Here is a 16,780-nt window from a genome sequence, read left to right on the forward strand (position 1 = left end):
AGAGCATATCTTTCTTACTGACTCTAATAGTGGCAGAAGATTAATTTGGGCTGTGGTGGCACACGCCTGTAATACCAACACCAGGGAAGCAGAAGCAGGGGTATCTCTACACAGTGAGACCCACTCTTAAAAAAAAAAAAAAAAAAATGAATGAATGAATGAATGAATCTAGTTGCAATTCATGTGTTTTCTAGTTTTTAGCTTTTTAGGAGAAAGTTTGCTTCAGTGTGGTCCCTAACACGACAGGTGAGCAGTATACCATGCCTTTTATCCCAACAGCAAACTCCTGGAAATTCTGTGGTAGCCATGATGGAGGGTCTATAGCAGGGAAAGGGAAAGGTCTGTAGAATGTTCTAGAGCTCTGCTTGCTACAGCTTCAGCACCAGAAAGTCTGTAGTAACTTTCAGCCCATTTACCTGGGGCAGGCTCCTCTCCTTATTGATGAGGTACTATTCTGCATCTGAGTGTTTGTTTTCACCAATGTGTTACAAATCCTTGGATGTTTCTTGTTATCCTCTGCACCTTCCCCAGTTCTCCAGCAGGAGGCAGCATCCCATGTGCAGGTCCAACGTTCATTACTGTTTTAACTGTTATACAGGATGCCATTCTGTTCTACATTCCCCAGATTGTGCAGGCTCTCAGATATGACAAGGTACGTATTGGCACAACCTTCCACTTCCTTTGACAGCTGTACATATTGCTGCCCTTAGCTCCTAGTCCCCAGCTCAAACTGGCTTCCTCTGGGATCCCTCAGAAACAGGACTGTGCAGTCATAACTGAACCTTTTGCTCTTACTGCCTCATCCTCTGCAGAGAGGGAAGGCTCTGCTACGTTGTCCAGCTGTTTCCTGTAGATGGGCAGCCTGTTCTAGGATCTTTATTGGGTCAGGTCTCAGCAAATCACAAGACATCCCTTGAGTCTGGCTGTTGTCATAGGATAGTGATAAGGCTTAGGTAATAAAGGATGTGTTCTAATCATGCTACACATAAAAGTAGCAACAACCGGGTAGCTTAAACAAGACATTTATTTTCATATGAATTTGGAGGCCAGATGGCACACAGGATAAAAGTGCATACCACAGAAACCCAACCATGGAATCCAGTTCCTGATGCCATGATGGGAAAAGAGGACCATTTGTGGAGTTGTATTCTGATCTCCACATGCACACTGTGACTCTCGGGCACTCACCCAAACACAAACACAAAATAATAAATGAAATTAAAACAAAAAAAAAATAAATAAAAACAAGTACATTACCAGCTGTGGTGGCATACCTTTAATCTGGGAACTCAGGAGCTAGAAGCAGGCAGATCTCAGAGTTCAGGGCTAGCCTGGTCTACAAAGTGAGTTCCAAGAACAGCCAGTGCTACACAGAGAAACCCTATCTTGAAAACCAAAATATTAAAAATAAATAAAATTCTGGATTAATTTATTCAAAGGTTATCAATGGGTTTTAAATATCATTTTAAACTTGTGGATTTGGGCTAGGCAGTGGGGGCTCATACCTTTAGTCCCAGCACTTGGGAGGCAAAGGCAGGCAGATCTCCAAGGTTGAGGCCAGCCTGGTCTACAGAGTGAGTTCTAGGACATCCAGGGCTATACAGAGAAACCATATCTTGAAAACAAACAAAAAAAAAAAAAAAAAAGAAAGAAAGAAAGAAAGAAAAAAAGAAAGAAACTTGTGAATTTGGGCAACTTTGTTCTATTACATTTTTGTTTTTGTTTACTGAGACAAGGTGTTATATAACCAGACTGGCCTTGAACTGTGAGCCAAGGCTTGCCTTAAACTCCTAGATCAGCTTATAGTTTGGTTAAGAGACCATATTACCACCACTAAGGTGGAAAGTGATTGAGGAGGACCCCAGTGTCGACCTTTGACCTCCCCACACAACCACATACATACATGCCATGCATACACATACCAAAGAGAGAGAAGGAACAACATAAAAGAACAGGAGCTACCAGATAATGGTAGGGGAAAATGAGATGGAACCATTGATGATAACCATCAATGTGCTGGAGCCATGCTCCTCTGGACACCTCAGAGCTTCCTGGATCCTGTGCAGAACATTCTGTACAACCTTACAAATAAGCCATGGTTCTTAAATACCAATGGGACCACACAGGACACCAGGCCTGCATTGTGCCCTAGCCCTGAGCCCTAGCCATGAGGGGCCAGCCCCCAGCCTGGGCTGGCTCCTCTGCTGCACTTTGCACGGACCCTGACAGGTACATCCATGTTGAAGGGAACCACGCAGCCAAGACATGGGAGTTACCTGTTGTCCTAGGTTAGGAAGAGTTTCTTCCAAGTGTAAAGGCTGACTGTGGCCTTGCCTTCCTACAGATGGGCTATGTGCGTGAGTACATTCTCTGGGCGGCAGCCAAGTCCCAGCTTCTGGCACACCAGTTTATCTGGAATATGAAAACTAACATCTACCTCGATGAAGAAGGGCACCAGAAAGACCGTGAGTACTTTGGCCTCTCAGGCCTTTCCCCATTGCCATCTCCTCTAGAGCCTATACAGGACTTCTGCTCTCTCAGAGGCCCTCTGTGTGTGTGCTCCCCCAGCCTGGGGATCCTGTCCTCTCATGGCATTTGCAACTGCCTGTCCTGTAAGAGTCTGTGCCTAGCACAGCTGTAACTCGGTGACAGCAGTTCTCAGACAGTGGCCCATAAGCTGCTCACACTTTTGCTCTTTGGTTTGCTAGCTCATTTGCTTATCTGTGACAGAACTTTGCTGTGTACCCTAGAATTTACTCTGGTTCCTGTGCCTCTGATCTGTATCTGGCTAAGCAGATAAAGGCACCTACCATGAAACCTGCAAAATAAGTTTAATTCCTGAATCACACATAGTGGAAGAAGAGAACAGACCTCTGGCCTCCACATGTGTGACATAGTATGTGTACATCCACACACAAAAATAAATTTAAAAAAGTAAAGAGCTGGACATGATGGCACACACCTTTAATGGCAGCATTTGAGAGGCAGAGGCAGGTGAATCTCAGTGAGTTCAAGGTCTCAGCCTGGTCTTAGAAGCAAGTTCAGGCCAGCTAAGGCTACACACCAACCCTGTCTCAGAACAAACCCTTCTATGTCCCCCACTTACCAGCATAGGAATCTGACCATTTATCAACCAGCACTGCTCCTCTCATTGAACCATAATTTGATTGTTGTTGTCCACTATAATTTCAAAAATCATTATAGTTAGGCTGGGCAGTGATGGTGCACACCTTTAATCCCAGCTCTCAGGAGGCAAGGTCAGCCTGGCTATAGAGCTACTTCCAGGACAGGTTCCAAAGCCACGCAGGGAAACCCTGTATCAAATAAAAAAAAAAAAAAAAAAAGAAAGAAAGAAAAAAAAAAAAAAAGAAAAGAAAAGAAAACCTCACCATCTTTGTCTCCTCAGCTGACATTGGTGACCTTCTGGAGCAGTTAGTAGAAGAAATCACAGGGTCCCTATCAGGCCCAGCCAAAGATTTCTATCAACGGGAATTTGATTTCTTTAACAAGATCACCAACGTGTCAGCCATCATCAAGTAAGTGGCTGTCCTGAGAGAGAGTCTTGAGACATCTTGTCCTCATCCCCCCTGCTCCCCTCTATGTTAGCCTGGGCTCTGCACTCATGTGGCTTTTGGGGGCATGGGACAAGGCAGTGCATCATTGGCATTTGACATTTGCCCAAGGTGACCTGGAGAAAAGACCACTGAGCACAGCTCTTCCCAGCTTCTTCCACTCCATAAGCTGCCCTCATTGTACATGCAGGCTGCTCCTGCTGCATTCACTGAGGGCCCTCACCATGTTTCCAGGGGCCCTGATCACACACAAAGGTGTAGGGAAGTATGTCACTACAACACACCTAAGACAACCAACTTAAGAGGAACAATGCAGGCTGGGGTAGAAGTGCACTCTTTTAATCCTAGCACCTGGGAGACAGAGGCAGGTGGTGATTCCAAGACAGCCAGAGCAAGAGAGAGAGAGAGACCTTCTCAAAAAACACACACAGACACACACTCACACACAAGGGGAGGTGGGGGACAATATGGATATCTTCTTAGTGATAGAGTGTGCGCTTAGTACATATAACAACTGTAGCAGAGAAAGCAAATGGTGTACCATAACCCCTGCAAGGCTGTAGCCCCAGGGACCTAAAACTCCTTGCTGGAGAATTTTGAGGGGAGAAGGGGTTGAGACAGGGTCTCTCTATATAGTCCTGACTGTGCGGGAATTTGCCATGTGGACCAGGCTGACCTCAAATTCAGAGATCTGCCTTGTGGGTGCTGGAACTACAGGCATGCGCCACCATGCCTGCCCTCACTGGGCAGTTAAAGTTGAGAATCTCTCCTTAGCATCTGGGCCTTTGGGAAACACTCCCATATTCAACTCAGCATGGAGGGGCATGTCCAGGGCATCAAGACACAACAAGTTGCAGTTATCCTCCACCTCACCTTAGTGGAGCCAGGTTGCTGGGGCTTACCAGTAAAGGTCATATATGGCATTCACCCAGAATGCCATGTGGGTCAGGCCCCACAGTCGCCTGTTCTCTCAGTACCTCAACAGCATTGACACACCACCAAATGTGTGGGCGGAGGTGCCAGGGAACAACTCCACTTCTGCCCCTGCCACCTTCTGGGGCCATCTGGCTTCTCTGAGGAATGCAGAGCAGGCATCACTATGAATCAATCACCAGGGACTGAGCTCTCTATCCCTGGAAGCCAGATTCTGCAGAACAGAGCAGAACCTTGTGCTTTAGACAGTTTGGATAACCCAAGCTGGCCTCAGACTCACTAGGTAGCAGAAGCTCCAGACCCTCTGGCCCCCACATCTGAGTGCTGCTGTTACAGCTGTGTATCACCATGTCCAGAGCATCTGTCTTGTTTCTCAGGCCCTACCCTAAAGGTGACGAAAGAAAGAAGGCTTGTCTGTCAGCTCTGTCTGAAGTGAAGGTGCAGCCTGGTAAGCTGGCAGCCTCAGGGCAACAGGGAGCTGCTGTCCTCCCCCCCATTTCCATTTTCCCCCCATCCCACCTCCCCACCCCCCACCCCCATGGGGCCAGGCTTTGTCAGCCACATCACACACTTAGGGCCCCCAGCATCCCAAACCTGAAGAATGAACTTCCTCTTGTCTGCTTACTGGACATATTTACTGAGTGCCTCAGTCAGGGTTTCTTTTGCTGTGAAGAGACACCATGACCACAGCAACTCTTATAAAGAAAACATTTGATTAGGTCTGGCTTACAGTTCAGAGGTTTTGTCCTTTACAGTGGGAAGCATGGTGACATGCAGGCAGACATGGTGCTGGAGAGGTAGCTGAGATCTTGATCCACAAGCAGCAGGAAGAAAGCTGTGAGCCTCTAGGCCTGGCTTGAGCTGAGACCTCAAAGCCCACCCCACAGTGACACACTTCCTCCAACAAGACCACACCTCCTCATAGTGCCATTATGACCAAGCATTCGAACACATGAGTCTATGGGATCCATTCCTATTCAAACCACTACACTGAGAAGCTGGAGTGCGTAACTGCACAGAACACAGAGATGGAGTGTATTGAGAACAGGCTAGGCCAGTGCAGCCAGGGTAGGAGTCTCCATTGAGACTGTAGCAAACCCAAAACTTGCCCAGGCAGCAGCAGGGTAGTTGCCACAAAGCTAAGGTCTAGCACACCCCAGCAGGCTGGGGTTCTTTTGCTGGCTGTCTGGATGGATCGTGAAGGGTCTGAGTTAGGAAGGGCAGACCTACACTGAGCACAGAACAAGTCTGCATGGGAAGCCTGTGGTAGGGACTGGTTGTGGCTCCCTGTGGTTGACATGTAGCTCCCTTTTGTGCCTGCCCAGGCTGCTACTTGCCCAGCAACCCTGAAGCAATTGTGCTAGACATTGACTACAAGTCAGGGACACCAATGCAGAGGTGAGTGCCTGTCCTACACAAGTGTGCATCACTCAGGAGTCTACTAGCCGTCTCATGTGCTACATTCTTTTTTCAGTGCTGCAAAAGCTCCATATCTGGCCAAGTTTAAGGTGAAGCGATGTGGAGTGAGCGAACTTGAAAAAGAAGGTCAGTCATAGCTCCTTGCAGTACAGGGTCTCTTCTCACTAGAGCTGGTTTGCTATGAGCATCCTATAAAAGATGTTTGCCATGCATCTGCCTGTGGGCTCAGCCTTCCAATGCTCTGCAGTAACATTTGCTTACCCTAGAATCTGTCACCCAAGTCACTGGAGCCCCACTCACTGAGCCTTTGTGGTGCACACTAGTGTCAGGCTCTGTACAGAGGCATGTAGTCTGAGTGGCACCTAGAGACTTGTGCAGTCTCACAGATCTGGAGACCGACATCACTGGGCATGCTCCAGTGAAGGGAGGATCAGGCTGTGGCCACACAAGAATCTAAAGTTCTGGGCTGGGTGTTCTCTGCCTCTCCCTTCCTGTGGTTGTAGCAATCCATATCAGTGATACTACTGAACATCACTCCATCTCTGCCTGTCTGGAGCGGCCTTGTCTCTTTTAAAAGGACACTTGTCGTCTAGTATGACTCTTTACATGACTGCATCTTCAATACCTTAATTCCAAATAAGATCACAGTTGTGGTTGGAGACAGACCAATGTGGAGATGTCCTCAGTGGCCTGGCTCTATTTCATCCCTGAATCCTCAGCTTGGCTCCCAGGAGGCTATGTTTCATACAAGTTCTAAATTTGGATGTTCCTAGGAAAACTCTGGCCCTATGATTCTACTGATAACCCATGAGGTTTCTTGGAACCCCTTAGTGCTTTGCAGAGGTGATCTCAAGATCTTTCTCAGGCCCCTAGGCTAACAGACAGCACCCCTCCCCCACCCCAGGTCTGCAGTGCCGCTCAGATGCTGAGGATGAGTGTCGAGGGCAGGAGGCTGATGGCAAGAAGATCTGCTGGCAAGCAGCCATCTTCAAAGTGGGGGATGACTGCCGGCAGGTGACAGAGCTGGCCATATCAGGCTCACGGGGCAAGGCACTATCCCCTAGTGACACCAAAGGAGAGCCCCTCACATTAGAACAAACCCAGAATCCCCTTCCAGCCCCACCCTGCACATTCTTTGGACAGTCCCGAGATAGCTCAGTTTGGGTGGGCCATGAAGCCAGACCTCTACCTTCCTTTATTGTGTGAGCCTCAAGGCCACTAATTTCCAAGTGGTTCAGAGGCTACAGGGAGGACCCTGACTATCCTGTGCCTTCTCTGGTCCAGGACATGTTAGCCCTGCAGATCATCGACCTCTTCAAGAACATCTTCCAGCTGGTTGGCCTGGATCTCTTCGTTTTTCCCTATCGGGTGGTGGCTACTGCTCCTGGGGTGAGTTCCTAGAGCATGATAGGCAAAGGAACCATCATATCACTGTGCCACCTAACTGTTCCTCCTTCCCTTCCTAGTGTGGAGTGATTGAGTGCATACCGGACTGCACCTCCAGAGACCAGCTGGGCCGACAAACTGACTTTGGCATGTATGACTACTTCACACGCCAGTATGGGGATGAGTCTACCCTGGCCTTTCAGCAGGTAGCTAGCCCCAGGGCCTCACCTATCTACCTTCTGTCCTCCTCTTTTAGGAGCTAAATCAGTCCCCCATAGCTTTCTTTTAGTGTTACAGAAACCTAGAACCCCAGGGTGCAGAAAGTGCTGCTGTCTGCACACCAACAGCCACACTCACTACTGCGAGCTGTCTCTGCCTTCCTGACCCAGCTCTGCCTCTAAGCTGGGGCACAGAGGCAGGTTGAGACCATAGCCTTCTCTCCACACAGGCACGCTACAACTTTATTCGAAGCATGGCTGCCTACAGCCTCCTGCTGTTCCTGCTGCAAATCAAGGACAGGCACAATGGCAACATCATGCTGGACAAGAAAGGCCACATCATCCACATCGGTCAGCCAGGCTGTGCCATTCTCCCCTCCCTTTGCCCATTGTAGAGTGCAAGTGCACCCAAAGCCAGTGGCTGTACTACTATACTACTGTAGAAGTAGCCAGCCAAGCCCTAGAGAGCTGGGGACTAGAATGGCAGGCAGCTTACACTTGGTAGAGGGAAAGCTGGTGGAATGTGTCTGCTCTAGCCTGACACAAGCCTGCCTCCTCTTCCCCAGCTTCCTCCCCTACTTGTGTGGCTGAGTCCTCCTCTACTGGAAATAACCCACCCTGCCCTCGCTCCTGCCTCAGTGACAGGCAGCTTTTTGGAATTTTGCAGACTTTGGCTTCATGTTTGAAAGCTCACCGGGTGGCAACCTTGGCTGGGAACCAGACATCAAGCTGACAGATGAGATGGTGATGATTATGGGAGGCAAGATGGAAGCCACACCCTTCAAGTGGTTCATGGAGATGTGTGTCCGAGGTTATCTGGCTGTGCGGTGAGCCCATGAGCAATGTGGAAGGGAGCACTCATGCCCCCTGGAGGGAATCAGGCTTAATGGCACTCACAGCAGGTGGCCAACAGATACCTGTAACTTCAGCTCTGAGATGCATTACCCACTCTAGCCTATTCAGGCACCTGCACACATATACACATCAAATGCATGCACACACACACACACACACACACACACACACACACACACACACACACAATCTGTTGTTTCCAGACAGGGTCTCACTACATAATTCTGGCTGTCCGGGAACTATGTAGAAGAGACAAGCCCTCTCTTTAATAAGGCTAAGCTCACAACCAAAATTACTTGTTTTGTTTTTCAAGACAGGATGTCTCTGTGTAACAGCACTGGCTGTCCTAGAACTCACTGTGTAGACCAGGCTGGCCTAGAACTTGGGAAGCCAGCCTCTGCCTCTGAGTGATGGGACTAAAGGCCAGTGATAAATCTGTAAAAAGTGAAGGGCCTTCTCTTTTAGTCACCTATTCTACCTTTTTAAGCAACTTCCACTCTGAATGGGCAGCCACATCCTGTAGTCTCCCACAAGTGACCTCGTCATCTACCAGCATCCTTTAGCTGTGAGCTCCCACTCTGGACTTCCTGCCCACCCTTTCACCGTAGTCCCAGCACTGGCATCAACCACATGTCCCATGGAGTATCAATTTGCTTTATTTCACATGCTACTGAGGTTAACACCACACAGAGCATCCTTGAAACCATGACTAGAAACCTGGCCTGCTAGGGATAGGGTAGGACACTCACACAGGGAGGCAAACCGATTGTGTAGGAAAGTGGCAGCTGGATCACAGGACTGTGACCCAGGTTCCTGCTCAAGCTGGCTTTGTTCTCCACCCTTGCTGTCTCCACAGGCCCTATATGGATGCAGTCGTCTCCCTAGTTACACTCATGTTGGACACGGGCCTGCCCTGTTTCCGAGGCCAGACTATCAAGCTTTTAAAGTAGGTGCCACTTGGGGAAGGGCTGTCCATCCGCTGGGGCTCAGCCTAGAAACCTTTTCTGTATCCTTGGAACCCCAGAACAGACAGGGTTCCTGGAGTAGAAAGACGGTCTTGAGCTCCCCAAATGACCTACTAGTTGCTGGAAAGGGTCAGGGAACACACTAGGCCGCACCAGTAGAAGGGGGCCACAGCTGAACAGATGCCTACAAATGCAGCATTTCATCTCCCCAGACACAGGTTCAGCCCTAACATGACAGAACGAGAGGCAGCAAATTTTATCATGAAGGTCATCCAGAGCTGTTTCCTCAGCAACAGGCAAGTCACCCAGCATTCCTGAACCTTCCAAGGGCAAGCAGGTGGGGAGGGGCTCCTGGAAACCAGAGCCTTCACTCTCTCACTTGACCTTTCAGGAGCCGGACCTATGATATGATCCAGTACTACCAGAATGACATCCCCTACTAGGGGCAGGCTGATCCGAAACCTCTGGTACCCAGAGTACCTCATACTGTTACCATGCCTGGGTGTGGCGCTGTGACAGGCACATGGAGCTTTGGTTCGGGAGACTGACAAGCTTGTGGTGGTGATGAATGCATGGGTGTGAGTGTTTGCACTGGACACATTCCCTACTTGTTTGCCGTCTTACACAGGTACACTGAAGTATTTTCTTGTGTAAACATGAAAAAAAATTAAAATCCCAAAATGTGCTACATTTGTGTTGTTAGCTGGCCTCAAATCTGCCCTGTAGTTGAATTCCTGATCCAAGTCACACTGAGCTTAAGGAATCTGGTTTGGTTTTGGTACTGGGGATCAAACCCAAGGCCTATGCATGCTAGGCAAACATACCACTCTTAGCTGTAGTCCCAGCCTGTGACCTCAGGATTAATGCCTTCTCCCAACAGACTTCCTCTCCAAGGAGAGACTTCCCTAGGCTGACCTTTGTCTCCATATCTGTTCAGTGGTTAAAGTTTTCGCCTGACATGCATAAGGCCCATCCCCAGTAGGCAGGACTGGAAGCAGAGTAGGTGTAGGGATGAAACTGAGAAAGCAAACAAAAGTGAACTCGAGAGTAGTTGCCCAGATCTGTAACCCTGGTCTTGCTTTTTATTTGATTTGGTTTTGGTTTTGTTGATTTTCAAGACAGGGTTTCTCTATGTAGCCCTGGCTGTGTCCTTGAACTCATTATACAGACCAGGCTGGGCTCCAGCTCAGAGATTTGCCTGCCTCTGCCTCCCCAGTGCTGGTATTAAAGGCGTACACCTCAATGCTGGGTTTGTTTTGTTTTGTTTTGTAAGATTATTTATGTGTGTGTGTCTGCATGTAGTTTGTGCACAATGACCATACCTGGTGCTCAGCGAGGGTGGCAGAAGAGGGAAGCAGATCCCCTGGAACAATGGTCATAGGATGTTGTCAGATACCTGGTGTGAATACTGGAAACTGAACCCAGGACATCTGTTTTTAAGATTTATGTGTTTAGTATGTATAGTGTTCTGCCGCATGTATCCCTGCAGGCCAGAAGAGGGCACCAGATCTCATTACAGGTGGTTGTGAGCCACCATGTGGTTGTTGGGAATTGAACTCAGGACCTCTGGAAGAGCAGTCAGTGCTCTTAACCTCTGAGCCATCTCTCCAGCCCATGGGTTTGTGTTTGTTTTGTTTTTAATTTTTATTTGTGTTGGATCCCCTTGTGAGTTGCCATGTAGGTGCTGGGAATTGAACCCAGGTCCTCTAGAAGAACAGCCAGTGTTCTTAATTGCTATACCACTCCAGCCCAGGTTCTGGGATTTATTTGATGGAACACCCAGATTCTCTTTAAGAGCAGCAAATGGGGGCTGGAGAGATTGCTCAGCTCTTCCAAGGGTTTTGAGTTCAATTCCCAACACCTACATGAGAGCTCACAACTGTCTATAACTCCAAGATCTGATACCCTCACACATACATGCAGGCAGAACAGCAATACACATAAAACAAAAATGATAATTTTTTTTTAAAGAGCAACAAATGCCCTTAACCATTTCTCTAGCCCCCAGCTAGTTTCCTGAAACAGTCTCCCATTGACTGGAGCTTAGTGGCATGCCCCTGTCTCTACCTCCCCAGCATTGGAGTCACTGACATCATCACCACATAGCATTTTTACATAGGTTCTTGGGATCAAACTCCAGTCCTTGTGCTTGCAAGACAGCCATCACCCATTCAAGGAGCTGGAGACTCCAATGGCAAAACTAATAGGCTGCTGGATGCCATTAACCTTAACCACAACAGGTGCTTTCTCTGTGTTCATCTTTATAGACCATTTTGTCAGGCCATTAAGCAAGTCACCAATAAACTTACCAGAAAAGCTGCAATTGTTTAAATGCCGTGGTGATAGCTCAGCATTCACAAATGGTTAGTTCAATCCCCAGAACAGAATGAACCACACCTGGTGGCTCATGCCTGAAATCCAAACATTCAGGAGATGAAGGCAAGATCACTCAGCTACACTGTGAATTCAAAGCTGGGATGGCATGAGACGCCCAACTCCAAGTAAGTAAGTAGAGCAGTATCAAAATTCCACCCAGATTCATTTCCACTAATCAGGACATTGCTTATATACTAGTATGTTCCCCACGAAGCCCACAGTGGTAAGCACACGCTGTCGGTGTGTTCATATGCTGTGAGGAAGATTGGGTTTGGCAAATTCAAACCTGCTCAGAGGGAACCCCAATGTTGTAGGGGGGTCCTGGGGTAACTGCACATCCGAGAAAAATAATCCACACACCCCAAGGAGAACGGACAGGCCAGCACCCTGCCCAAAGCTCAGGCTCACAGCAAATTACTCCCTAGAGAGTCAGGCTGGGGCTCAGTAGCCAGGTCTGTGAAAAAAGGACAGCCTGGACATCGGAGCAGCTCTGCTACGTCCAGGTATCAAGGGGTCACTGGATCTATAAGGACACACGAGCTCCACCCCCGTCCTTTTCACACAGGCCACCCCAGAAACCACAAAGGAGACAGAGGTGCAGGCGGCCGAAGCCAGCATGATGTGCTCTAGGCAGGCAGCAGTCCTCGAGCACGCAACTCAAGCAAAGGCGACAGCGTGTAGCGAAGCCGGCGGAAGACTGCGTCCGAGCCAAGACTACTCGGAAGTCCTGGGCCGACGGTGTCGGGCTTAGCCAGCGCCACGTAGAGCATGGGCAGCGCCAGGAAGCCCAGCGGGAGCAGCAGCAGCGTCTGCAGTGCACTCAACGCCCACAGCCTGTAGAACCACCAACGAACCCATGGGTGGGAGCTCCAAGAACCCGGACCACCCAGCCCTCGCTAGTCACTCACCTGATGCTCCCCGCGCCCGCACCGCCAAACAGCCGCTTTTCCTGCAGAGAAAGGGCCGCATCCAGCTCTGCGCCAGGGTAGTGGCCAGGCTCTAGGCCAGTTTCTCCCCGAGAAAGCAGGTCGCCCGTAAGGGGCAGGTCCCAGCTCCAGCCCGCACGCCCCTGCCTGTGCTCACACAGTCAGCTCTAGCCACCTCCTCCATAAGTGAGCCAGCACAATCCTGCACCCGACGAGGCTGCGAGTTCCACCTGCAGAAACGCCACGTATAATGGGCCACCTGGCCTGGCCTCGCGCTGCCCAGCTGTCCTCCCTAGTCCCAAACCTTACGGTTCCGAGCCACCGCGCGTAGCCTCTAGCGCAGCCGCTGCCTCCATCACCTTTCCCTGCAGCTCCTGGAGGATGGCAACAGGTACTCAGGGTGAAGGATGAGGTCCACCACGGGTCAGGGGGTAAGGAGAAAGGATTGAGGCCGTGGGGCATTCGAAAGGGACCGGCTCTCAGAACCGATGGGGCCGCACCTGCAGAACTCCACTCTGCTCCTGAAAGCTGGCCCAGGCTTCTTCCGTACGCTGCACACCCTAGAAGCCAGGGGCTTGGATGAGCATCGTCAGGCCATACCCTCTCCACAAACCCTCCCCTCAGAGCCCAGCGCCCTTCGCACCTGTCGCAGGCCTTCTGCCTGCATGGTGAATTTGGCCTCCGCCAGCTCCAGATGTTTCTTTGGAGGATCCAAGTGATGTCAAGAACCTGCAGGCCTCGCACATCTCTGTGCCCCGAGGCTCGATCTCTGGCCTTAGGGTCCCAAGTTCCACCCAAGCAAGCGTGCGGCCCCTCCCAGAGCCATACTCCGCCCCCGGCCCCTCCCCAGTACCTGCAGTGCCATAAGCTGAGTCCCCAGCTGCTGCTCTGCTCGCTGTTGACTCAGCTGTTCTCCTCCATAGTAGAAAAGCTGGGGATAGAGCTTGTGAGTGCCTGGCTTACGGGCCTTGGGGGCGAGGGCGTGGCCTGAGACTCCGTACGTACCTGGCTGGACAGATCCTCCCACTGTTCCTGCAGCTTCCGATTGTGTTCCTCCTGCGGACAGGGTTCAGGCTGTCTAGTTCTCTTCGCCAACCTCGCCAGCCCGAGCCCCGCCTCTTGCTCTTGCCCTCACCAGGTCCAGCCGGTGCTGCTCGGCAGCCTCCAGCAGTCCACGAGCCCGCTCCGCGCGCTCCCGCGCAGCCTCGCGCGCCTCCCCTCGTATAGCCCGCGATGCTTGGCTTCGTCTCCGCTGCAGGCTGTGCGGCGGGGGGTGGGGGGGAATTGACCAGGGATGAAACTAGGGCGCAGGCTCCTCTGGGAAGGCCCAGCCGCCAGCCTGAGAGTTTCAGACTTAAGTCCCACTGCCCAGAACCGAGACTGCCACAAGCCTGTACTGGGGCCTCTGTGTCCTCGCACCTGCGCTCGCGCTCGCGCAGCTCGTCCAGGCGCCCGGTGAGGCTCTCGCTCTCAGCTTCCAGCCCACGCACCAGCTCCTCCAGCTCCTGCTTCCGCAGACGGCCATCGCGGTTGTCCTTTTGCAGCTGCAGCAGCTGCTCCTGCGGCTCAACCATAGCTCCAGCACTCCCCCCACCCCCTACCCCGGACCTCCGCCGCCTGGACTACCTGCTGGCCTGAGTCATAATGGGCCGGGGGTGGGGTTGGGTGGGGGGAGGCGTCAGAGCCCAACTGGACAGGGGTCACGCCAGATCAATTCAGGTATACAAATTTTATCAAAGCAGGACTTGGTCTGTTTAGAATCCTATCTTCTGGGGTGTGGAAAACATGAACATCAGAAGTTGGGGATCATCCTTTACTACATATCGAATTTGAGGCTAGTCAAGGCTACATGTGAACCTATCTCAAAAAGCACAACAAAAATATCAACTCACAGTCAGATTAATAAAAAGTTAATGAAATGATAAGATAAAGACCGGGCTTGACAGTTGATGCCTATAGGTCCAGAAGTCGGGAGACTGAGGCAACAAGATCTATCACCTATAATTCAAGGTCAGCACAGCTATATAGCAAGAAGGCCCTGACTTTAAAAAGAGAGACAGAGAAACTGAAGTACTGCAGTAACTAATTACAGGATAAATCAGATGTAACTCACCTTAGATTCTGAGTGATCAAGCATGAGAATACTAGAATTTTGATTAAAAACGTTTGAAATTAAGTTCTTTTAATTTTCTCTCCCATGTGTTGTAACAATGATGAATCTGATGTGATCTCCGTGGGTAGATCCTCTGTGGGTGGACTTTGGTGCCTTGCTGAGTGAGGGGTGACAGGACAGTGAACAGTGACGGGGATGGGTCTGTGGTGCTAAAATGCCATGGCATTTTCTTTGTCTCCTTGCTTTTAGCTCTAGAAAACCCCTATTGATTGGGCTTGTTGAGTGGTCTGGGTAGGAAGGGAATGATGGTGTTTTGTGATCTGGGGGGCTCAGTTAGTATAGAGCCTGGTCTTGACCTCAATGCTATCCCTTGCCTCCATCTCCCTGGTACTAGATTACGGGTGTGCAACCATCGCACTCAGTTCAATAAATGTTTTCTACAATTTGTTTTTAGTTGTATGTATGTTTGTGTGTTGGTGTGTACCACAGGTGTGCAGTTGCCTCAAGAGGACCTCTGATCCTTTGAAACTGGAGTTTCAGGCAGTTGGGAGCCATCTATGTGAGCCCAGTTGGGTGCTAGGAACTAGGTTCAGGGCCTGTGGAAGACCAGCAAAGTGCTTTAACTGAAGCCTGAGACTTTTGGAAGCCAGCCTGGACTACATAGGCCATGTCTCAAACAAAAGCCAACAATTAATAGACTTGTGTGTGTGTGTGTGTGTGTGTGTGTGTTCTTGGGATACAGCTTGGTCTGTAGAATCCTTGCATACACAACATGTTAGGTTCAAACCCCAGTATCACTCACACATACACACACCTATTTGTTTGTTTGTTTAAAGAAAGAACTATTCCAGTTGATAGCTCCAACTAACCTGGAACTTCCCTTGCTGCTAGCAATGTGCCTAACCTAGACATCCAGAACTTTTAGGTACCATCATCACATTTCAGATTCCCAAATTAGGGTGCTGTATGGTTATGACTATATAAATAGTTCAAAACTCCAAGTCTCTGAAACCTGTCTGGCCCCAGGCATTTGGGACAGGGTATGTGAACACTTGATTTTTTTTTTTATTTGCTTAACTGGAGACAGAGGTTTGCTGACTGGTGAGTCTTTCCCTCTGAGAACTGCACCTTCCCCTTCACCAGCTGATCCCACCAGACTCATCAGCCATTACCTTTGAGGCCTTTCCTTCCTCTCTGCCTCTGAGCAGCTCCCTTCACTGGCCACTCCACAAGCACAGCTGCAACTACTCAACTCTACTAGTCCAGGGCCAGCTCATCCTTTGATTTTGTTCTCTTTTATTCCCTTTGAGACAATGTCATGTAGCTCAGATTGGCCTGAAGCAGGCTTCCTAGAAGAGGAAGCAGGCTCCCCAATGCCAAGCAGCCAGCAGGCTGTATGCAGGCTTCCAGCTCCCTGTAGGTAGCCCAAATAAACACACTGTTTCACCAACTGCTTCACCATGTTGGGCTTTGGTGGGCTGTATCCATACACTATTTGGTCATCAGTTTTCCTGTCTGGGGTCAGAAGACAATAGTTCGTTCATCTCTCCCAAGGAACAAGTCTCACAAGAAACCCCCACATCCACACTTGGCTGTCTTGCTTCCTTGAGGGTCCCACACCTATGCTTTGGGTGAATGGTTTCTTCTGAGCATCTTGCCATCTCTTACCCTTCATGCTTAAAGTCTGTAATATCTTAGGCTAGTGACATGCTCAGTAGACATGCCCAGTAAACTGTGTTCAATCTATAGAACCACAGTAAAAGGAGAGAACTCTGAAGGGCTGTCCTCTGACCTCTACACATTGAGGCCATGGCACAAGTGCACCACCCCAACATCAAAGACACACAAAACAGTCTCATTTTATTTTTTATGTGTATGGGTGTTTTACCAGCATGTCCATGCACCATGTGCATGCAGTGCCTGTGGAGGCCAGAAGAGGGCATCAGATCTCTGAAAAAGAATTACACATTATTTTGAGCTGTGGGTGCTGGGAATCCAACCAACTCCTCTGGGAAGG

The 16,780-nt window shown here is 49.8% G+C and overlaps 2 protein-coding genes across 3 annotated transcripts in view; one reads left to right on the top strand and one right to left on the bottom strand.

Annotated features, from left to right (window-relative positions):
• Window positions 1–10,591, top strand: part of Pi4ka (phosphatidylinositol 4-kinase alpha) — a 129,270-nt gene extending 118,679 nt beyond the window's left edge. The window contains exons 42-55 of one of the 2 annotated variants that reach the window (XM_051191067.1): window positions 599–652; window positions 2,345–2,465; window positions 3,407–3,536; window positions 4,883–4,953; window positions 5,831–5,903; window positions 5,980–6,050; window positions 6,829–6,938; window positions 7,209–7,313; window positions 7,391–7,516; window positions 7,759–7,879; window positions 8,196–8,355; window positions 9,240–9,329; window positions 9,561–9,644; window positions 9,740–10,591. In XM_051191067.1, coding sequence (XP_051047024.1) covers window positions 599–652; window positions 2,345–2,465; window positions 3,407–3,536; window positions 4,883–4,953; window positions 5,831–5,903; window positions 5,980–6,050; window positions 6,829–6,938; window positions 7,209–7,313; window positions 7,391–7,516; window positions 7,759–7,879; window positions 8,196–8,355; window positions 9,240–9,329; window positions 9,561–9,644; window positions 9,740–9,791 — 1,368 coding nt within the window. In that variant the 3' untranslated portion in view covers window positions 9,792–10,591. Of the gene's footprint in view, window positions 1–598; window positions 653–2,344; window positions 2,466–3,406; window positions 3,537–4,882; window positions 4,954–5,830; window positions 5,904–5,979; window positions 6,051–6,828; window positions 6,939–7,208; window positions 7,314–7,390; window positions 7,517–7,758; window positions 7,880–8,195; window positions 8,356–9,239; window positions 9,330–9,560; window positions 9,645–9,739 lie in introns of those variants that run through there. The other variant, XR_007834945.1, reaches the window with a different exon arrangement.
• Window positions 10,592–12,320: 1,729 nt separating this feature from the next.
• Window positions 12,321–14,236, bottom strand: Tmem191c (transmembrane protein 191C). The gene is made up of 10 exons (XM_051191106.1): window positions 14,070–14,236; window positions 13,786–13,909; window positions 13,656–13,706; window positions 13,504–13,581; window positions 13,294–13,350; window positions 13,151–13,210; window positions 12,960–13,024; window positions 12,808–12,880; window positions 12,633–12,673; window positions 12,321–12,558 (listed from the first exon to the last, which is right to left on the bottom strand). The coding sequence occupies exons 1-10, from the start codon at window positions 14,222–14,224 to the stop codon at window positions 12,351–12,353; spliced, it is 912 nt and encodes a 303-aa protein (XP_051047063.1). The 5' UTR covers window positions 14,225–14,236; the 3' UTR covers window positions 12,321–12,350.
• Window positions 14,237–16,780: the final 2,544 nt, after the last annotated feature.

The sequence above is a fragment of the Phodopus roborovskii genome, unplaced genomic scaffold (assembly GCF_943737965.1).
Source record: "Phodopus roborovskii unplaced genomic scaffold, PHOROB, whole genome shotgun sequence".
NCBI classification, from domain to species: Eukaryota; Metazoa; Chordata; class Mammalia; order Rodentia; family Cricetidae; genus Phodopus; species Phodopus roborovskii.

Coding starts and splice junctions, on each gene's coding strand:
- Tmem191c (XM_051191106.1), bottom strand. CDS start 14,224: ATGGTTGAGCCGCAGGAGCAGCTGCTGCAGCTGCAAAAGGACAACCGC. Junction 13,910..14,069: donor CTGCGCGAGCGCGAGCGCAG/GTGCGAGGACAC, acceptor CCCGCCGCACAG/CCTGCAGCGGAGACGAAGCC. Junction 12,559..12,632: donor GCGGGCGCGGGGAGCATCAG/GTGAGTGACTAG, acceptor GTGGTTCTACAG/GCTGTGGGCGTTGAGTGCAC.